We start from the raw sequence: 22292 nt of genomic DNA, 5'->3' as shown, positions 1-22292 counted from the left end.
TTTTCCTCTTCACACTTTTTGTAAAAAAATCTTATTTTTTTCTTCCCTCTCGCGCTCCTCACTGCTCTTGCAGCCAACGATTGACAACCAGAGTGATACTTTATCGCCCCGGAGTACAGCGCCCGGAAGGGCGGAGCTCCGCTGCAGACTACAAGTCCCAGCATGCAGCGGGGCCCGCGGTGGCGCGCAATGCGCCTGCGCGGCGCGGGGCGGGCCGGGGCCGGCCGCGCAGAATGCGGCGGAGGTGCTGAGGCCCCCGCGGGGAGGGGGCGGGAGGAGGGAGAGTCACTTATAAATGGCGCCCAAGCAGGACCCCAAGCCCAAATTCCAGGAGGGTAAGTGCGGGTGGGGGTGCCGGGAGCGGCGGTGAGGGGAAGGGGCTGCCTGGGGTGGGAGCTGCGGCGGGCAGGCGAGGCCTGGGGGGGCCGCGGCCTGGGCCGGGCCGCGGGGCTGCATCGCCCAGCGCTCGCTGCGGAGCCCGGCTTGAGCCCGCTGCTGCCGTTTGTGTCGCTGACTTTGCGGTGGCGGCTACACCAAAAAGAAACAAAGGAAGCGCTTTAAATGGGGCGGAAAAAAAAAAATAATCCCGCAGCTGTTTCTGAAGAGGCGCAGCCCGAGGGGATGGGGCTGCGGCGGGGCCGCTGCGGCACCAGCGGGCCCGGGGGGGTCAACAGGCGGCCCCTCGCCCCGGGCCGGGGCGCTGCACCGGCCGGGGGGCCGCTGTTTGTGGTCCCTCAGCGCAGAGGCTGATTTGGTTTTTAGCTTTCAGTGCTCAGCCCTAGAAACGTGGAAATAATGAATTCCCGTAGTCTTTGTGTCTCTTCCTGCTCCTCACCTTTCCTACCAGTACGGTGTGGGGCCTTCCTATCTTATGCCCTGCCATTTGAAATATGCTTTGTTTTCTTGCAGGCATGAACGTTTATTGGTATTAAAACTGTTCAAATCTCCTTCATCTGTCAGGTTTTTTATTTTCTTCAGTTTGAACCATGGTTCTTATTTACTATTCCTCGACAGGGAGCTCAGTTCAGGATCCTCGTGCAGGAGCCATGGGCAGTATTTGGGCTACAGCTGGCAATTGTGCAATCCATATTTACAATAAAGCATCAGTGTTTTTTGGGTGCATAAGGGTTATGCTTCTTCTGAGACTTATTTTGCATACATTTTGATTTTTAGGTGATGGTCGTGGTTGATACTAACATAGGTAAATGAAAATGCAAGACAATGGTAAACGAAAGCTTATTTCACCCTTTCTACCGCTTTGGCTTCTAATCAGGACTTTCTACACAATTGTGATTTATCTTTAAATGTGCGTTTTGCAGAAGAATGGCTGGAAACAGGCCATCCTGGGTCACTTAAACAACACTGCAATTGTGTGTGTTCCATGGCTGCTTGTGGCGGAACATGTTCAATCGTGCAGCAGTGTTCCGTGCTGTGCGTTAACAACAATGGTATTATTAACCTGCAGAAATAATCAAGATTTTAATATATGATTCATATTATAATAATTAATGTGAAATCAAGTGAACTGGAGAAACTGAAGTAGAATTCCAGGCTGAAATTATGTTCACAGCTAGAGGAATATGAGCAACCTAAATTTAGTAGAGAAGTTAATTTTTTAGGCTTTTTTCTGCAGATGCAAATGTGTTTGTGGTCTCAGCTGTAACAATGAAAGGGAGAAGAGTTTTGTGAATAAGGCTTCATGCAGGCCCAAAACTTAAATGCTTTCTTGTGGCCCTTCATGGCATGACAAATGAAAATTAATTGTAGATTTTTCAAGCCACATGTACATTGAAGAGTGGTAGGTAGATTTAAAAGTTATCCATACAGTGTTCTTCACAAAGCAAAGGGTGAGGAGGAGACTGAATTTGTTATGGAAACGTGTAAGAGCTAGAAAAACCTAAATGTCAAGCTAGAAGTATGAGTATACTCCTTGAAACGAAGGGAACAATGTTTTTATGTTGGCATGAGAAACGAGATCAGCGTTGGGGATGAACTAAGTTGTGGGTACTTCAGGTGTTTGCATCTTGATGCTGGCATCTCTTTAAAGTGAGTGCAATATGCGTGAAGAGTCTCAGATGTCAAGTTCAATTTTTGGGCTGCTTAAGGCAGATTTTTTATCGGTGTTGGCTGCTTGGAAGGTGCTGGTTAGCCTGCAGCTCCCACATCCCTGGGAAGGCTTCCTTGGTAGGTGTATCCTTGATCCACAAATTGAGAACCTCTTGTTTCTTTAAATACTCTGCATGGAAAACACTGGAAGGAGTGGGCGGTTGGATTCTGATTTTGAAGAGCAGAGTAAGATTTACAGTGGAAGGTACTTTTCAACCTATAGCCCCTGAACTGGTCATTCCCAAGCTGTTCATGAGGAAGAAGGTTGTTACTGGTGAGACAGTGCATTCCTGCAATCCCTGCCCAGTTTGGGACTGGGTCAGTCCCAGCTCCCTGCTGTCCTCGTGTTGTGCAAAAGGTGCCGAGAACTGGCTGTGTGCTGCACCCTGGAGTGTTACATGCTGTTTGTCTCTCTGAAAATGCAAGGTACTGCAGCTTTCAAGAAGGAAACATCTGTACTCGGATATCCTGTGTTAAGTATGTTCAAATTCCCGCAATGTAACCACATAATAAGACCTTGCTATTGAGGAGGGAAGAAAAAACCAAAAAAACAACAGACTGAAGAACAATCTCTTCCTACTTAAAAACCACAAAGTGAACAATTTTTCATGTTGTTGCACAAACCTGGCATTCTCCTGTCGTACAAGTTGGGTGGGGAAACAATGTCATGGTCTAGCTCTTCCTGACTTCGTTGAATGAGCAATAGCAGGTGGTGACTGCAGGAAAAGGAGCACCAGGAACACTTGCTTCCCTTTGTGTCAGAAGCTTAAGATGCAGAGGTGACATCTCTTCTGAGAGCTGGTTTCCTGCTCTGAGTCAAAATGCAATGTCATGGAGACTAAAGAATCCTGTACAGCAAGATGGTTTTACCTGCTTGCTGCTTGAGTGTTCAGGCTGAAACAGTGTTTGGGTGTCTGCGTTGACATTCAAGGCTCACAAGGTGTTTTCCGTGCCTGCCTTGCAGCAGGCTGCAGCGGTGTCTAAGTTGGTGTGGCAGTGGCTGGATGTGTGGGCAGGAATGTAAGTTTTGGTGCTGATTGTTTGCTGAAGTCACCAGCTGTTCTGCAGAACTCTGGGCAGGCTTGACCATGGTTTGCACACAGCTGTGCTTGCATGAGTGCTCTGCAGGGAGGTTCTTGGATCCTCTTTTCTATGAGGGTGAATTTGCTTCTCAAACACCAGCCTGCTTCTCAAATTGGTAACTGCCTTTGAATTTCTTTCCAGGTTGGCACTGGATTCATTCTGTGTTGTACTTGATGACTTGTATTTTACAGAAGTGGCACACTGGTGGCGTTATAAGATGTTTATCTGCAACTTTCTTTCAGGTGAACGAGTGCTTTGTTTTCATGGACCTCTCCTTTATGAAGCAAAGGTATGTGTGGCTGTTTATTGCTGCAGGCGGTTCTGACCGTTCCCCAAGAAAATAAGGAATTGTGTTAGTTTACCTGCTGTGCTTCACTGGGCAGGACTAAGGACTGAAACTAAAATGAACACAAACCTGACAATGTATGAAATAGTTTTAAATCCTGGAGCTCTATATTACAGAAAAATTTCACAAAACCCCCATGCAGCTATTCTGGTAAACTATGAAAGATTGAGGTGGTCTTGTGTGTTGAACATTGGATACACCTGTGTTCCCAGAACACTCGGAAGTGTTTGTGCCCAGAGGATGTGGTGCTGATGCAGGAGTCAGTGAGTCAGCAGCAGTCTGGGCTTCCTCAGGGTGTAGGTGCTGAGCACTGCCAGTGGCCTTCAAATGGGCCAGCGCTGCAGAAGGTGAAGCTGAATTAAAGGCGTTCTCAGTGCCATTCTCAGTTATGGCTTTCTACCCATGGAAACCATGCACTGCAAATTTGTGACTCAGAGGAGTATCCTTACTGTTTCCACTGCAGGCGTCTGCAACTATATGCCAAACTATAAGGCAGAAGAGTTTGTGAGGGACACTTCTGCATCTGAGTGGTGTTGTGGAGTGGTTGGAGCCACCTCTTTATGGATGTGCTCCCCCTTGTAGTGGTCTCACCTTAATAGCAGTAGCTGAAGAAGTCACTGTATTCATAGGCCAGTCTTTTGATGGAAATAACAGTTTCTATTTACCTCATGTATACATTCTTAACCTAGAAAAAGCCCTTACTGCAACTCTTTCTACTGAATATAATGTTCCCTCTGTGACTGTAGAGATCCATATGATTTATTTGACTTTGGAAGACTCCTGCTCCAGCCAGCTCAGCTGTGTGTGAGGGGGGGCTGTGTGTGACCCAGCTCTGGGAACGGCTCTGGCTGCCCCGGGGCAGTGAGCTGGCCGCTCCTCCACCCTTCTGGCCATCCTCAGGCCTCTCTGATCCTTCTCCTGAATGAAGGTGGCCCTTTGCATGGCTGAGCAGCGTCACTTGTTAGCCTAGCCCTTGCAAATCTGGCAATAGGCAGTCACTGGTGTTAAAGAACTGATTTCTGCTGTGAAACAGCTGTAGGGGCATTAATCTCTTGCATGGAAATCTCTGCATGTTTGAACTCTGAAAGCTAAAAGAGCAAAACTCATTTGGATCTTGTTCTCTTTGTCACTGACCAAACTTTCTTCTCTGTTTCAGTGTGTAAAGGTTGCCATAAAGGACAAGCAAGTGAAATACTTTATCCATTACAGTGGTTGGAATAAAAAGTAAGTATTGCATAAAATAAAAGCAGTGTTTTGTTTTCCTTGATGGGAAAATGCAAGTTTTGTCAGTTTGAATGCGAGCTTGATGGACTAGAAGTACTGTGTCCCTGTGAGGAGATTGCTTCTGAAATGGACCTGAATGATCTGTGTACACAAGCCAATTATTTATAGTAACGTGAAGAAAACATTGCATAACTAATCCTTTCTTCAGAGTTTTGAGTGTACGGACAGACTAGCTTAGGGTGTCAGTAGACTAATGGGAATGTTTTGTAGCGCTCTGTTTGAGTTTGAAAATAGTCACTGTAATTCTTCCCTGGCAGAAACACCTAGTACAAAAACTTCCTTGTTATGTGTTGGTAGGAGAGGCAACCCCTCCTGAGGTGGAGCAACACTCTCCACTCGGATACACAGCTTTTTTTACTTCCATAGCACTTTTGGCAGCAAGGTTTGGTAGCAAAGATTTGGAGCAGCGTGCCTTAGTGAGGGCTGTGCTCAAAATGGGAAAGGCTGTCAGTTTGAGTCCTTCACAGAAGCGGATTTAGCCTGCGTTTCAGTTCTTCCCGCTCATGCTAAGGTAGAGTTAGAGATACTTGTCCCTTCTGCAAGAATGGCAGGGTTCTAGGTGAGGAATTTCTGAAGAATAAAGATGTCTCCATGAAGTAAATGTTCAGCCTGTTAAAGGTGAATGCTTTCCTGAGATGATAGCATTTATGTACTTGTCATCTTGAATTCTGTCGCTAGGTTTTGAATTAGGGAAAAGTGGAGTGTGTTTTTCGTAGCAATTAAAGGTTCAGAGTCCAGAAGCCTTCCAGAGGGCGCTTTTTTTTTGGTTGTTTTTTTGTCTCATTTCAATGCTGCAGACTCTAGAGTGAAGACTCTTAGTCACTAGTATCCTCAGGTCACTGACATGGCTAAAGGCAGAGCTTCATGTTTTAATATGCACATTTTTAAAATGCATCTGCACACCCTCCCTGCCAAATGGACTGAGAAATGTTTTATTGTAAATGCCAGCAGTTATTGATTGCTGTGGTGACTGCTGTTTGTTAATGAGGCAGCATAAATGAGATACTTCCTCTCCTTGTTTATCTCTGAAAGGTGCCATAAGTGATGTCATGACTCCTGCTTTTCTTGCTTGCGCTGTTTGAGTTTTTTTGCCTTCAAGCTTCCAATTAATGACATTAAAAGTGGCGTTGCTGCCAGATCAAGGCAGCTGGGGCAATGTGACTCCTTAATTTTGGCTACTATAATTATGGTCCTTTGTTACTTCTTAATTGCTTGGCTGCTTAACTTTTTTTTGCAAACATCAACAGTTAGGATACCAAAAAAGTTTCATCATCATACAGTATAATGTGCTACATGGTTATATAGCACTTCTTTTGATGGTCTCTTGCAGCTGTATGAGGAGGAGTGAGATAAGTGGCTTAAATATCTGACCAAAGCACTGTTGTAAAAACGTAGTGTTGGCAGGTGTGCAGCTGGACAGGTGTTTCTCTGGAGCGCTGGGATGCTAAACTTGCCTTAATGCTCCTGGAGGCCTGTAGTCCTGTACTAGTGTGGGTTTGCCAGCTTGATGGCCCAAGACTGGCAGCTGTTGCCATGAAATGAAAATGGCACAGAATTCCTTATAGGAGAGCTTTAACTTGGGTACTTTTGAATAACTTGGCCACTTTTAATGTGTTTTCTTTGAGATAAATTGTCAGATTGCTCAGATAAGCCACTCTTTGTCAAAGTGGAATTCTTGCTCATAATGGTGATTTCCCCAACACCTGTTCTCTTAAATCGTTCACTTCAGATTCTTCAAATATTCATGCCATCTTGGTTTCCTTCACAGACAGAAATCAGAGCTCTTCTTCTTACAGTAAGATCTTATTGCTGAATTTGTTAACCTGTGAAATGTTGGAATAGATAAAGGAAGCTTGTTTTATAATATAGTTATGGCTACAGGTGTCCCATAATTTAATAAGTGTAGAATATGTATTTTTTAATTGAGATGCTTTTTTAAATTAAAGACAGTCCCCTCCCTCATAAATTGCCCATACTTCTAGTTTGGAAAACTCTTTGGAAAAGACTGAGGGTTGCACTTCCCTAGAAAAATCATTGCAGCTTCAGCCAGTGGGGATTGCGTTTGGTGATTCACGCCTTCAGTTGTGCCAGTCCATGACACAAAGCAGAGTTCAGTCTCAAATTCTGTGAAGCTTTTAATTGACTATTGCATGTAGAATGTGATTATGTAATGTTTTTGAATGATGGTTTGATTTTTCTTGTTTCAGCTGGGATGAATGGGTTCCAGAAAGCAGAGTGCTCAAATACGTCGATACCAATTTGCAGAAACAAAAAGAACTTCAAAAGGCCAATCAGTGAGTATTTTGTCAGTATTATTTTATTTTTACAGAGCTTCAGTCCAACAACCATATATCAAGAGAAGTTAGTGAGTCTCGGAGAAACAAAAAAAGCTTTCAAGAGATGTTGATATTCATATGTTAACTTATTCTTGAGATGCTTTGGCTTATAGAGGTGTTCTGATCTTTGTCCTCTAGCAGCTTAGAAAGAACAAGCTGCTACTTGGTTTTAAAATGGTGACTTGATGTTTAAGGAAGAGTGGGTTGCTGAAATAGAGGGGCAGCCTGACACCTTGTACATCCTGTAACGTGGAAATTACTTGCCTAAAAATGACCCTTATGTAGTATCCATAAAATCTATTGTGTGGTAAAGATCTTCTCAGACAGCTCCAGGATGCTTACAAATAGCTTGATTTTCATTAATGCTAATCTTGTATTTCTTTAATAGAAATGCTTTTACTGAGAAGTTGTTTTATTTTTCAGAAGCAGTGTCTTGCTTCCACATGACTCAGAATAAGAAGGATGATGGGAGTGGGAGGAAATGGGTTTTTATACTGCCAAGTTTTGTATGCAGAAACTTAAATCTTCTTGATATTGAGTTGAATTGGTTCCTGCTCATAGCACATATTGACTTGCAAAGCCATTTATTAGACGTTCTCTAAATGTTTTGCATAACCTATTACCCTTTGAGGGAAAATGAGCTTCTTTTTCCGTTAAAGTCTTATGAGTTTATTTTTTTTTTAAAGGGAACAATATGCAGAGGGGAAGATGAGAGGTGCTGCTCCAGGCAAGAAGACTTCTGGTCTGCAGCAGAAAAATGTTGAAGTGTAAGAAGTTGGGTTTTTTTTAAAATTTAAAAACAAACAAACAAACCCCCACCCAAAAAACCTCCCAAATTTTTGCTTGTCAGTTTTACAATTGATCTTTAAATAGTATTTTTCTTAGAATGGTCCTGCAGGCTAAACTACATTACTTCTGAGGCAACCAGTACAAAAGCTGAGTTTCACTTTTGTGATATCAAAAAGGCCTTTGTTGAAGTATTGTATTAAAACTGCCTTCTTAGACTGTGCAGTGTTTAATACCTCATCAGGCTGCTGAGTAGACGCTACCTCTGTACTTATTTTGCACTCTATTCCTCTGAAATTTGTGAACTGACACTCAAAAAATGGTGAGTCCTCGTAAGACTTGTGTATCTCAGTGAAATTGGTTTATATAGAGAATTTTTCAATTCTTCCGAGCTGTGCAAGCACTTTTGAATAAAATCCTCAAAATGCCTTGACCTCTTACCATACAGGTGTTAAAACTGCATTTCAGGAGTCTTTGTTTTGCTGTTTCTGACAAAACTAAACCCATATGCTATTCAAAATGGTTTTGTATCTTAAGAGACCAGAAGCAAGCTCAGACATTTATTAGAAAAAATGATGTCAGGATGTAACTGTCAGACTTCTTTCATTCCACCCTTTTTGGCTTTCGGAAGAGACTTGTGGGGTGTTTAGGTTCTCGTACAGTCAGTGCAGCTCTGCTCATGTGCCATGGAACTTCTGTTTGGGGCAGTGCTTTGCTTCATCATGGAGATGGTCATGACTAATGAGATGTTTTGAACTCCTGCCTTCATTTATGAATCTGGTCTTTGTGAGGAAGCTGCTGAAATGACATCAGTTCCTAAGAAGTGCTTTTGGGAGCAGCCTCAGATTTCACGTCTCATTTAGGGGCAACTTTATGTTACGAAATATGTATCAGTGATTTGAGAAGTGCAGCAGCAGTGGGTACAGTTTCTTTATTCTAGATCTGAAGGCAGATTTCCCTTTGAGCTTAGTCCAGGCCTGCCCAAGGCTGTATGCTGGCCCTTGGTCTCTGGAAGGGGAGTCCCGTGGGTCTGGCTGCTCACCTGTGGGCGCGTTCACCTGTGGGCACACTCATCTGTGGGTGCGCTCACCCACGGGCTGTTGCTGGAGATTCCAAGGGGCTTTACTGCCCCCGGTTTGTGCCCTGTCAGCTTGGGATGGGTCTCTGGAGGGACCTATTCACCTTTGTTTGGGAGTGAAAAAGATAACCCAACCCAAATGTCTGGTTAGACAGCTTCTAATGAATGTCATTAAAATCTATTCAAAACAGATCTAAATTATGACCATTACTAATTCAGCTGCTTCAGGGGTTGTTGTACCTGAGTCTTCTTGCATTTTAATCAGTGGGAGTAGAATTAATTTCATGTGTAACTTTGACAGAGGTATTGATGACTCAATTATAAATGTCTGCAGTTTGCCCTGCAGAGAACATCCCAGCAGTGCCATCAGGATGAGGTTGCCCATGCTCGCAGCTTTAGTCACTGGGTAGTTCAGATTGATTGCAGGGGGATGAGTTGTTCTCTCTGAGTAACTACTAAATGTCAACCTGCGCTTGAAATTGAAGTTGCCTTAATCCTCTCAACCACACCTAATAATGTTGTGTCCAAGGGAGACCCACACAGCAAAAATTACTTCATCTTAAGCCTCTGTGTAACTCTAAAGCTTGAAAGCATGTTACTGGGTCTGTCTTTACTCTCTGGTTTAAACCAGGTAGGGAAAGGGAGCAGCTTTGCTTTTTGCTGTCATGACTATCCTGAGCATGGGTGGCTGTTTCCAGCACAGCAAAACAGACAATAAGCTAATTATCTGAAACTTCTGTTTCATGTTGATTAGGAAAATCAATTGCTTGATGGTGGATTTTCAGAGTTGTAAAGGGGAAGAAAGAAAACTATTGTCGCTAGAACAGCAGTCTTGCATTGTGGAAGTTATTTGTGACAGGGTGCCGTATGCTCGTTGCACTGATCTTGCTCCTTGTCTCTAGCCATCACCAGCATCCAATGCATCTTTCTAAATTAGACCTGTGCTGCTGCTTTCAACAGTCCCCTTATTTTTCTTCTCTATTTGGAGACTTGAGGGAGAGGAAATACTTTGACTGACCCCAGCAGCAACGCAGGGTTGTGATGCCAATGTATTATTGATCAAACTACTGCTGCTCACATGCTGCTTACAGCTAAAGGCAAGATGGCTTCTGAAAAATCTCAAAATACAGTTCTGAAATGAAACTTCTGGATTGTTCTCATGTTGTAAATCTAAGGTCATTGCAGATACATAAAGTACTGATGGTGGGGAGGGGGGAAAAAGCGGTCGTGAAACTATTCTAAAAGGGTAACATTGTCAACCTATTTGGGCCTCAAAATTTACCTTTTGTAGCATTCTTGGAGGATCGATCAAAGGGAAAGGTAACTTCTAGTTTGAAACTTATTCTTCAGATAGCTAAACAATAATGGGAAGGAAATAACAATCTAAGCACAACTTATCCTCCAGGAATGTTCAATAAGACTCTAATACGCTGCTAAAAAGGTAAATTTTTGAATCTTAAATAGATTCTCTTTAAGGCTAAACACTAGGTCTGACATTCTTTCCTTAACTCAACCCCCATTGTGCCTAGATTTTTCAGACGAGATGGAGCGCATACTGTTTGCTGTTTGGAGACCCCTACAATATCGACGCGGTGAGTTAAGGATGGATTGTCAAACCAGGATTTTCATCCTGAGATCCAGATCTCCTTGCTTTCATACATTTCTTTTAGACTCTTAAAGTCCTCAGTTGTAATAATGTAAGCTTCAGTAGCAGTTCAGTTAACAATTAGATGTACTGCACTATATAGCTTTGTATTTTGTTTTTTTAAAGCCAGTACGGACCACCAGTTTCTAGTTTCTCTGAAGCGTATCCCTTTTCAGTTGGGCTAGGGTATAACGTGAGCAGCCAGATGAATTCCGTGTGGCCACTGGTTAACGAGTGGAGGGCAGCTGGCTTCAGGTGTCTGAAACTGGCTGGTTCTAGAAGGTTCCAGCTGCTCTGCATGCTTGCTGGAGCTGGAGTTCCACTTCCATGGAAGTTGGTAACAAACTGCACCATCTTCTGCACGTGGGACACGAGGCTGCTGCCACAGGTGGTGCCTGAAATGCCTGCTTTGAACTTGCTCCTTAATGTGCTATATTTTTATTGTTGGCTTGACTCTGTTCTGAATAACTGTGCCTGTAAACGGCAGCAACTGGTTCAAAAAGCTTGTGAAACTATTTGTAAGCAATGTTTGATCAAATAGAAATATGCATGAAATGCAGGTTTTGTACATTTTGTTTTTAAAATAACTGTTCACCTTATAACTAGAAGCTATCATAGAAGAAAATTTTGTATGGTTATAGCAGGCTGCCAAAAATGAAACACATCATTAGAGATACTGGCTTCTCTAGGCTGTTTTATATGTAGCTCTGCTGAATTCCAGCTTCTAAGACTTGATGCTACATTTTGTGGGCCTAATATGATTAACTTGCAAAAAAACAGTAAACTATTGGAGTTAATGGGTGCTTGGAAAATAAGAAAGGCAACTGAGAGTGTTCTGGAGGGAAGCTGTGTTACTGACTAACAAATTTGAGAATAGCATCTGGTTTTAAATTCTCTATATGCAAACAGTCTCAAGGGAGCTGCTCTCAAAACAGTATCTCAACTTGGGAGTTAATGTTTTTTCTTCTAGTAGAAGTCTTGTTTTTAGAAGTCTTGTTTTTAATCTGAATGTGTTCTTCAAAAGCCTGTGCTCCTGCTGTCCCTGCCACAGCCAGTAGCTCTCATGAGCTGCTTCAAGGTCCTCTAAGTGTCCAGCGACACGTGAAGACCTGCGTGCCAGGCTGTGCCAGCCGCTCCAGCCAAGCGTCCCGCCCTGTCCTGCTGTCTGACGGTCACTGGTACCATCTGCTTAGGGAGGATCAAGTGAGTCCAGTCTAGACTGATGCTCTCCCCAAAATAGCCTTTTTGCTTCCAGCAGTCTGTAATTAAGGGACTTCAGAGCTGTAGGCTGTTATCCGTGTGATGGGTTTAATTACCCTGTGTAGGGCTGTCTTACATTAATAACTTCTGAACCGTTTGGACTTCTGGCATCTTGTGGCACCATCGTTTCATTTTAATTCAGCGCTGTGTTGAAGAGGAGAGGAAAAAATTACTCCTCCTGTAGTTTCAATGTCTGCTGCTTTTTTTTGATGTATCTCGAGGAAGGATTGATCAAAGAACTTCACCTTTTGTTGCTAGTGATAACTCTGGCATGTTTCCCTTGTCTCCCTGCCCAGCTCTCAGCCTGAGCAGGCCCTGGGCTGCCTGCTTACTCCTGGTGTAACTACCAGCTGTTCTTCATTCTCTTTACCTCTTTGGTTTTATTGTGTGCCTTCTAAGGTTGGGTTGCCTGACCAGGCACAGGAGGCATACATGTATATAACCCAGACTTTGATCGTTTTGCTAATAATGTTCAATGTTTAATTGATCTGGGTAGGGATCTTCCTTCTCACAGCTGAGTTAGTGACCAAGCTGCCTGAGCAATAGTGGCTGATTTCAGACTTTTTTCTGACATACTTATTTTTCACATTTCAGTCTTTTTTTACTACCAGTCACCTTGTATTAGGAGAGACCTTATGACTTCATATAGCTGAGTTACAGCTGTTTTATCAGTAAATGGGCACCTAACCTCCTTTTTCTGGTATTTACAACTGTATTGAACTCAAATGCCTGAGCCCAGTGGCAACCGTCTCTGCTGCTACCTTCGTCTTAACCAGCTGTTGTAGAAAGGTTCTAACAGACCTCTAAGTCACATTAGAAGGCACATGGATTTGGGGAAAGTAAAATACTTGTTATTGTCCACAGCATTGTTATCTCCCTGGTCATGGGCTCCTAACTGTTGTAGAGTAAATAAATCTTCCAAAGTCTTTTTTTTTCCGGATGTCATTTGTCTGTGTTGAATTCTATTTTCTAAGCTATTTTTATTTTCTACTGACAGTTTTGTAGCCATGTCTCAGATGCTCTGGTTTAGAGCTCTGGGCATTAGCACCAACTCTTGTGCACAGATTGCTGGCTGCCCAAGGTTCTGTGACAGACACTTGATTGTCTTTCTGCTGGGATGTCTGTGGAAAGGCAAAGGGCAGTCTTTCAGTCTATCTGCTGTGGCGTCTTCCTTAGTCTCACATTTTGATCATGAACACGGTCCCGAGTTGGAGACTAAGGCAGGAAGCTCAGCATTATGCTCTTGTGGCATGAGCTGCTTATTTTCCTTTGGTGTCTGTCAGCTTTGACATATAGTATTGTTCTGTGACCTGTAATAGTTTGTTTTCTACAGATTATCTTGTTTCTACACAATTTAAGATGGTTATGTCAGTAGATCATTTATTTTTGGCTTTCTAATTCAGTCTCACATTTTGATCCCTGACACTTGAATATTCTTGTCATAGCTGAGTGTTCTTGTTGTGCTCTAATCAACCCCTGCAGTCAGACTGGGTTCGTTCCTCAGCAGACCTGCTGGCTGACCCGGCTGCTTTCAGGAGGTACCGGCTGAGTACAAGCAGAAACACAGGACTTGAAATATAAGGAAGTCTGAGGAATGAGGTGGGAGAGCACAAGCAGCTGCCTGGAGTGGTTTGTGCCAGACTCTGTGCTCCAGTGACGGAGATGTGGTTTGCTGTCATTGCAGTAGTTCAAGTACTTTATACTGACTGTCTCTTCCAGTTTAAGACTCCGCTTCTAAACTAATGCTTAACATTATTTTTATCTTGTGATTTTTTTGAATTCTGGAAAGAACAGAGTGTTCCTCCTTGTTTACTCTAGGTTTGGAAGACTTTCTCTTCACCGCACAAGTCCATTATCAGTGACTTAACTTGGCATCTTAACATCTCCTTCTTGGAGAGAGATGATCTTTATTCTGCCTAATTCAGGCCTAATGCTTCTTTGTGACTTGAAGCTTGAAAAAAGCTTTAATCTTCCTATCTTCAGACCTTCCTCGAAACTCCACCTAGTTGCTGACCCAGATAAATGCAGTTCAAATCCTGAATGCACAGTCACTTGAGATAGTGGTGGGTTTCCAAGGAGATAATCTTGTACTGGTAAAGAGTTTTATGCACACAATCTGCAATTTTTTTGAGAGGTTTCACTGGACTCCTGTGAATAGTGAGCAAATTGAAACATGGCTAGTAGTACTCTTAATTAAAAATTTTCTGAAAATGGTTATTAAATATACAAAGTCCAGATAGTAACAAAAACACCTGTTAGGACAGTTTAAGTTTGTCATTGATGCTCTTGTCTTATCTGAATATTTACATGTCGTGTGCATTGTATTTCCAGTGCCTTCGCAGGTTTTGGAAGTACAGCTCTTCATTTGGAATAAAAATAAGGGCTAAGGTTAGAGACTTCAGAGAAGCATGAAGTATGTTAGCAAGAGTAAGTGTTGAGAGGAGCATTTGGAAGTAGATAAATATTAGGGACAAGGTCATTTAGTACTGTTCCTAGTAAGTGGGCAGTGTAATCGTGATCTTCGTAAAACACATGATGGAATTGTAGGCAGTCCATGCAGTTTCATGCATAGAACTCTGCTAGTGCTATTCCAACTTCCCTCCACTGCTGTGCTGCTAAAACTGTGTGTTTTCAGTACTTAACTGGAAGTTAATTTAGTTGATTGCAATTTATCTGATAATTCTTGGTACTTCTGTTTCCTTGTCCCATATTCTGTCTCTAAGTGATCCCTGAAATATGGAAATAAAACACAAATCTAGTGTAGCTTCACAAGAGCACTTGGAAAGTGTGAAACATCTGTAGATGTTACTTGCATCAGTATTAGCACTAGTTTTAAACACTTGTGTTCTTGGCATGCCTTCTGGGGTTTTGTAGGTTTAAATTTCATGATTCCCCTCAAAAATGGTGACTTCTAACCAGTTACATGAAAAATCTTGTATTATAACTGTGATGCTAAATCGTATCTGACATTGCTTTCCTGTGCTTTTATCTAAATATTCGATAGGCCACTGAGTATTTACTCGTTGTTCTGAACTTAGCGGACAATTTTTCTGGCTTTCTACTTTTGATTCTTTAAGTACCGCTATCTTTATATTTGCAATAATTTGTGTTCTTCTTGCAGGAAAACAAAAAAGAACAAACAGAAAAGTAAGTATGTCTTTTGTATGTAGGTGGATATCCTCAGTGAAGGATTCTTAGCTGGAATAAGACCTTAAATCTGCCTTACCCAAGATTACTTACTGTCACCTTGTGGTGTTCCTCTTGCACTTTGTCCCTTCCTTGTGGTCAGGAGAAGCGTGTACTTTTCTGCCTTATACACAAACTACTTGTTTTGGTCTATTGTGAGTCTGACCTCTCGCAAATTAAAAGCAAAGTAATATCTCCATGGATCTGTTGATATTTCATAAGCCAAATATATGTTTTCTTATTGAGATGGAGGTGTGACATAACTGCAAAGCAGAGTTACTGGTTCCAAAAATTCTTCTGAAGAACATTACAGATACTGACCTGTTGAAGTTTTTTTGGTGCAGAAACCTCCATCTTCAGATAAGCTTACATAAGGCAGTTTAAACTGTCACAAATATGTAGTATTTCCAGAATACAAGTAATATTTATAACAAACAAAAAAGTGACCTGAGAGAAATCTGAGTCTCACTTTTAAGTCCTTCTTCTAAACCCTTTTTTACTGGTATTTCTTGCTGATTTACTAGATTTTGTAAGTATCATAGTGTCTTTTTTTTCTGTGCAGCTCCAGGAATTGGAGAAGGGAGCAGTACCAGTGAGACTCCTCAGCCTCCAAGGAAGAAGAGGGCTCGAGTAGATCCAACAGTGGAAAGTGTATGTATTTCTGGTTCTCTCACAGAATTTTTGATAGAAAGCTTCTTGCTTTGCTCAGAAATTCAGAAATACTTTGTCCTGCAGTGTGACATGTTACAGCTTGCAAAGCTAAGGTTCCCAAGTCGCCTTGAAAAATCTGAACTATTCCCTTGTTCCCTGCGGAGCCTGCAGGAGTTACTGTAGTAATTCCTCAGTCCAGTGCTGTATTTCAGTTGTGAAAATGAGGAATATGGGTGACTCTTTGCTTGGACAGTTACATGAAAACAATTTGTCTGGCTTCACTTTTTTCAGGAAGAAACATTTATGAACAGAGTTGAAGTAAAGGTGAAAATCCCAGAAGAGCTGAAGCCATGGCTGGTAGATGACTGGGACCTGATCACCAGGCAAAAGCAGGTAACTTGGCAGAAGAACCATCTGGCCATATATAAGCGAGGACACTAAAATTTAGAATTTCATATCCTGTTAAGTGCAGAGCAGTGCAATCTCCTGTAGCCTGGCCGCAGCCTGGTGGCTCCCTTGACAGTTGTTATTGTTTGGATTTTAACCACAGGTCGCCTGTGAGTAGGACTGAGGCTCAGCAAAGCCGCGTGTAGATTTGTAGAATAGACTTGGTCTAATCAAGCATAAGCTAGAAAGGCAAATAATTTTTAAAACTTACTTAAGCTTTAAGTGTGGTGTTAACTCTCTGCATGCTTGGCCTGCTGGCATGTTTTGAGCAGTTCACTTAGTTGCTAGAGAACTGGTCTGTAGGGACATCACATGTGATGCATTTTTACCTCGGGTCCTTCCTGCCTTGTTTACGTGTCACTCACTGCCAAGTTCTGTGGGTATCTGGAGTTGCTCTGCAGCTCTGACAAAAGCTGCTGCTTAGGATTGCAATTCTTATTAATAACTTCTGCCAGGCTGGATCCATATAAAGCTCCCTAATACAGTAAATTAAACTTTGCTTTCCATTTTAAGAGTATAAAACACTTTCATGATCTTAAAACATTAATGGATCATGACTTGTTTCTTGTATGAAATTAGCAAGAAGCATGGAAGATAATACTGTTAAACTGTTTGATATTGTTAGACAGGCTGCAATTGCATGCTCTTACAGCTGCTCCCAGGTACTCTCTCTGTTTTTGCAATACCAGACATGGAAAAATCTTGTTCAAGTCCTGTGTGGATAAGACTGACTTTTCTTGGTGAATACAAATCTTAAACTTGCATCAGCAGCAAAGGTCCTTAAGCACTGCTGTGTGTTACTGTCACAGCCGCTGTTGTGGCTGCTGGGGCAGGTCTGCAGGGGCATGTGCTTTGCCTTGTGCCTTTGCCTCTTGGGGTCACTTCAGCGGTTCGTCAGGTTGTTGTTGAGCAGCACAAATGTGTCATGGAAACACGGATGGAGTCATTGTTCTGGGGTTTTTTTGGCATGCACAACTAAAACAGTCGGGTATTCCTTTAACACTTAACATCTTAACCTCTTAATCTTATTCTAGGAATGTCCTTATGTGTGTTGGCCTGAGTTTAGCATGCAGATAGAAATGTCTGCATAAATTAGTCAACTTGTGTTTGTTTGGCTTTGCTTCTTGTGTAGCTCTTCTATCTTCCTGCCAAGAAGAATGTTGACTCCATTTTAGAGGATTATGCAAACTACAAAAAATCACGGGGAAATACTGATAACAAGTAAGTAGTGTCATTTGAAAGCTTAAATACTTTTTTCCCTGTTATTGTTGGACTTGTATTTCATGGAAAATGTAATAAGGTGGTTTAAAATGGCCCAGCCCTATGTCCAGCTTCATGTTCCAAGACAAAGGTTGATTGAGGAGTTGCTAAATCTTTGACGAGGTAATTCAAGAATAGTTCTGCTTTCTGGATATTATTTCTGCTTCCTGCACCTTCCCTAAGCCTTTTCCTAAAAGAAGCCAATACAATCCGCGTGAATAGTTCTCCACCCTTTTGCTCTAGCTCAGGCTTCCCGTGTTGGGTGAATAAAGTCATTGGTACTTGCTGTGTGTGAGCTCAACAAACGATCCAAAAAGCTGCTTAGCAGATGAGCAAAGTCTTCCTGTTTGGGGGGACCCTGGTGGAGGGAGAGGGCTTGGGGATGGAGGCAGACAATGACTTCTGAAAGAATGAGATGGGCAGAGCTAATTACCTTGAGGTGATGGCTTTGAAGGTTCTTATTTGTAATTACCCCAGCAGTCCAGCCCTGACAACAAACAAGGTGTGTTTATTCTTGAACAAAGCTTTCCTGCTTTAAAGGGAGAGAAACTGGAAATGTGAAGTTATTTTCTTCCCTTCAAGAGGAGGCATATCATTGACTTGTCAGGGTGTTTTAACATTCTTTTATGTAATTGTCTGTTCTGAATTTGTTTGCAGGGTGGAGGGAGGGTTGTACTTCTCAGATGTGCGGTGCCACTGCTGGTTCCTGTACAGTTACTCAATTAGTCGGGACACTGGAGGCCTGTGGGAGTGTGGCCTGGAGAGCCCTGGGTAGAAAGGGGCAGTGTCCTGAAATATTTGGTGCATGTCCCTTTCTGTTAAGCAGGAGTTCAGTCTGATTACTTAAAGTAGTATTGTACTCTGAAGCTTCTGTGTAGCTGGGATTAATTTGGGTTGAAAACAGCAGGCCTGGTCAGTGCCCTCAGTTACTGTCACTTTGAAAGGACTGCTCCAAGAGGTAATTTAAGTGAACAGATGACTAAAAGCAAGACTTTTCTTGGTTTGCCTAAATTCTTACGGAGTCTAGAACAGGACATTTCAAAGGAGGTCTTGAAATGCTTTCCTCCCTGCAGTTGTATATTTTAAGGTCTCTAGGCAAATCTCCTTGAAAAATCTGAAGGCTTGTAAAAGATCTTTATGATTTTGATGGACTTACCAAGAAAACTCTCATCTTGTGCCCATCCAGTCACTAGAACAAGACTTGCAGTGTTGTCTCTGTTTTCCAGGGAGTATGCAGTCAATGAAGTTGTGGCCGGAATTAAAGAATACTTCAATGTCATGCTGGGAACTCAACTGCTGTACAAGTTTGAGAGGCCCCAATATGCTGAAATTCTAGCAGATCACCCAGATGCTCCCATGTCTCAAGTCTATGGTGCCCCACACCTGTTGAGGTTATTTGGTGAGTATGAGATGGAATAAGGGCAGTTAAAGGATTCAAATTCTTCCTCCTCATGTCCTGAGTCTTGGTGGGTGTGAACTGCAAAACCTGGACAAGCAGCTATGAAACGTGGTTTCATTCTTTCTTTACTCCATGTACCTGAAACGTTGAGAGCCGTTCAGGGATTTGGAATGGAAATGGATATTCAACAGTCTGGTCGTTTTAGGTGAGCTTGTACATATAGGAATAGATTCCTGGGCTGCATTTATATGCTACTGTAAGGTTTTAGACTGTACGGAAATACTTGTTGAAGTTGTTTATAGCTAACAAGTTCCACTTCTTTTGAAACAGTGCGGATTGGAGCCATGCTTGCTTACACTCCCTTGGATGAGAAGAGTCTGGCTTTGCTCTTGAACTATTTGCATGACTTCTTAAAGTAAGTATTTTTAAAGTCTTTCAGCAAGAAAGAAAAAGTTCAGTAAGCACAGGCTGTTGTAACGTGGCCTATTTTCAGTGAACAATTGTTATAAACCATATATATATATATTATCTTGGGCCTGTGTGCGGCATCTTTGCTGAAGATTGCAGTGAAGCTTTTTCAAACTCTGCTGTCAGGACCATGAGTAAGACTGGTTTTAACTTCACTCCAGTTATGCTGAGGTTATTGCTAGTTAAACATGTTTATGTAACTATTAGTCCGCACTTTTAAACTGTCCAAGTCTGCTGCTTGTTTCAAAATAAATGTTGAAGCATTTATTTGTAGTTGCTATAAAAAGCAGATGACAGTTACAGCAAACTATTAAATTATGCAACAGTTACTCAACAACAATTGAGCAAATGTTGAAAACTGAACTTTTCCAATGTATTTCTGGGAGAAACTGTCATTGTAGCTTTCGTGCACTGCAGAACCTGTGGTGGTGTGGACATGTTATGTTCAGGATGAAAACTCCACCCTAAATAATACAAGACTTCAATGCAAGATGTCCCTTGGAAAAAAAAATATTAGACATTTGATTTCAGACAGGTGACTCACATCTGTAAGGAACTGTGGAGGCACTTGCTTGGTTCACCTGTAAATGTTTCCTGAACATGAGATTCTACAACAGAATTAAACTTCAGTTTAGTGTCTGGGGTATTGTACTTGCGTTCCCCATATAAATGTATGAGCGTGACTTTAGCAGCTCCCATGCATCTGTGCCCCACTGGAGGAGCTTCGTATTAAATACACGTGTGTGTAGGGCCAGGAGCGTGGCTTGGAAGCGAGCTGTGCGCCAGGTCCCAGCGTCCTGCTGCTTTCTGCTGTTGCTGCACTGGCAGGTTTTCTTGGTCAAATTCACTAAAGCTGTAAACTTATTTCTCCATGACACAATCACAGAAATGTTGTGTATAGTTTCATACAAGGCTTTAGTGGTCTGTGGATAGTGTTTGGAAATAGCGATTTGTAAATAATCAGTAACAAAGCAATAAGCTGTTTTGCCAGTAAATACAGTTTTTCCCTCTGTGTGCTTGGGTACGCTGTGGGAAGCTGCAAGAAAACCCTCAGACAAGCCAGGACAGCTCTGCAGTAGAACTTGAGTGGAGCAGCCTGATTTCCAGGGCACACTTGCCTTGGACTGGTGCTAGAGTAGATCAGAGTCTTTTGGGTAAGTGTGAAGCAGACTCCAGTGCTGAGGAGCTCTAAGCTGTACGGGTGGCAATGGGAGGCCCGTGCTCTGACCAGAAATCTCAGTAATGGCAAATAACGCTTCTCCTGCCAGGGCACTGAGGCAGCCACTGCTCAGTTTGTTGTCACCATCGTCCCTTTTGGCCACTTCAGTTCTCTCTTTGCGCAGACAGAACCTCATGGTGTCCTGCTCCTTGTCTCTACCCCTTTGAGTACAATCAGTAGTAAATCAGTTCTTGGCCCGGCAGCTGACTGAACCTCCTGTGTCCTTGGAGCCAGAGTTGCTTCATGACTTGTTTGGAATAGATTTTTTTTTTTGGCACAAGCTGTCAAATCTTTAATCGCTTTACACAGCTGACTTTTTAGTGGATACATGTTGGTTTTCTACACTGAAAGTCATGTTTTATGGTCTCAGCAAGCACCTAACAATTCACTCATGTGATGCTAAACAGTGGAGAGTTTAGGCAAAAAAAGTAATTTAATCTTTTTATAATTTTTATAGGTATTTAGCAAAGAATTCCTCCGCGTTGTTCAGCGCCAGTGACTATGAAGTAGCCCCTCCTGAGTATCACCGGAAAGCAGTATAACGCTGTGCTGCTGAGTGATAACTGCATCCCTGTAACACTGTCCACTTCTGCGTCTTGTTCTTCACCTTTCTATTGCACATGTCTCTATTGCACAAATTATGTAAACATGACGTGAATAAAGTTGTGTGTTTAAAATGGAACTGGCATTTGTAAGTTCTGAAGATTTTTCTTGTCCTGTGATGGAAGCTTGGAGTTGAACGGGAACTCTGGGGTTTCTGGCTTGCTACTGTTGTTTGCATCAATGGAGTGTACAGAGAATGCATTATGGTATTTCATTGTATGAACTCTCTGGTGCTCATGGGTCTGTTTTGACATTAAGATTTGCTTCACTAATCTGCTTTATTGTGTAGTAACGACAAATGCAGGCTCAGACCCATGGAGTTGTGATCACCTAGTGTTGGTGCTGTTGATTAGTCTGACTTTCAAACCCGTTTACCTTCTTGGTGTTGGAAGTGAAGTGTTTGGTCCATAAATGTATGCTTTTATTTAGATAGTTGAAGGACTGTGACTTTTTTTATATTCTAACAATAGGAAAATGCATTATCATAGTGTCTTGGAATTGTTGTTTTTTCACACAGCTGTTTTACAAATCTTCAAATAAACTTTTTTTAATTTGAAATGTTGTTTCTTGTATTTGTATCAGTCACTACCTTATGACTGTGTCCTGTCAAGTGCTAAGTGTGCTAAATGTAGTATAAAGTTCTGCAATGTTAACTTGTGAGATGCTGTGTTTCTAAGGACCATTAGTTAAAGCCCATGCACCCAGTTCCAGTGGGGGAAGCAGATTCCTTTTCTCTGGGATCATCATATAGTCTGTAAGTAGAGATAATGTTGCAGAATTCTTAAAAAGCTTATTCTTAAAAGCCTGAACCCTGAGAGCACATTGGCCTGGCTTCTGCCAATCACTTTCCTGTTCTAATTCAATTTTATATGTATAGCAGCATCGTAAATGGTGAACTGGAGGGCAGGTGATGTGTGCTGGGAATTGTACCACTCAGGCTGCTGGTTTTAATGGTTTCCTGGAAGCTGGTATATCCTTGTGCTCCTGACTCTTGTCTCAGTACAAGAAGAGCTCTGGCAAATGCTGAAATGGGTGGTAAAGAAATGGCTGTCAAAGATGTGCAGTAACTCTGGCAGGAAAGAGGCTCTGACACCGCACTGTGCCTTCTATTTATTATTTTCATGGGCAGATTTGT

The 22292-nt window shown here is 42.2% G+C and overlaps 1 protein-coding gene across 2 annotated transcripts; it reads left to right on the top strand.

The window, feature by feature from the left end:
• The first annotated feature begins 206 nt into the window (after positions 1-206).
• MORF4L1 (mortality factor 4 like 1) lies at positions 207-21715 on the top strand. Of its 2 annotated transcripts, XM_065641840.1 has the most exons (13): positions 207-335; positions 3432-3478; positions 4692-4759; positions 7027-7113; positions 7842-7922; positions 10549-10611; positions 15046-15071; positions 15673-15761; positions 16053-16154; positions 17341-17429; positions 18695-18867; positions 19198-19282; positions 21012-21715. In XM_065641840.1, exons 1-13 carry the CDS (start codon positions 296-298, stop codon positions 21094-21096), a joined length of 1035 nt encoding a protein of 344 aa, XP_065497912.1. In that variant the 5' UTR covers positions 207-295; the 3' UTR covers positions 21097-21715. The 2 variants fall into 2 exon arrangements, with proteins under 2 accessions (XP_065497912.1, XP_065497913.1); XM_065641841.1 differs by lacking the exon at positions 10549-10611.
• The last annotated feature ends 577 nt before the right edge of the window (positions 21716-22292 follow it).

The sequence above is a fragment of the Caloenas nicobarica genome, chromosome 10, assembly GCF_036013445.1.
Source record: "Caloenas nicobarica isolate bCalNic1 chromosome 10, bCalNic1.hap1, whole genome shotgun sequence".
NCBI classification, from domain to species: Eukaryota; Metazoa; Chordata; class Aves; order Columbiformes; family Columbidae; genus Caloenas; species Caloenas nicobarica.
This window is presented reverse-complemented; position numbering and strand designations above follow the sequence as displayed.

What these genes read in the sequence shown, in the direction of transcription:
- MORF4L1 (XM_065641840.1), top strand. Translation starts at nt 296, where the DNA reads ATGGCGCCCAAGCAGGACCCCAAGCCCAAATTCCAGGAGG. An exon ending in CAAGCCCAAATTCCAGGAGG is followed by an intron (nt 336 to 3,431) that starts GTAAGTGCGGGT and finishes ACTTTCTTTCAG; the next exon opens with GTGAACGAGTGCTTTGTTTT. An exon ending in TGATCACCAGGCAAAAGCAG is followed by an intron (nt 16,155 to 17,340) that starts GTAACTTGGCAG and finishes CTTCTTGTGTAG; the next exon opens with CTCTTCTATCTTCCTGCCAA.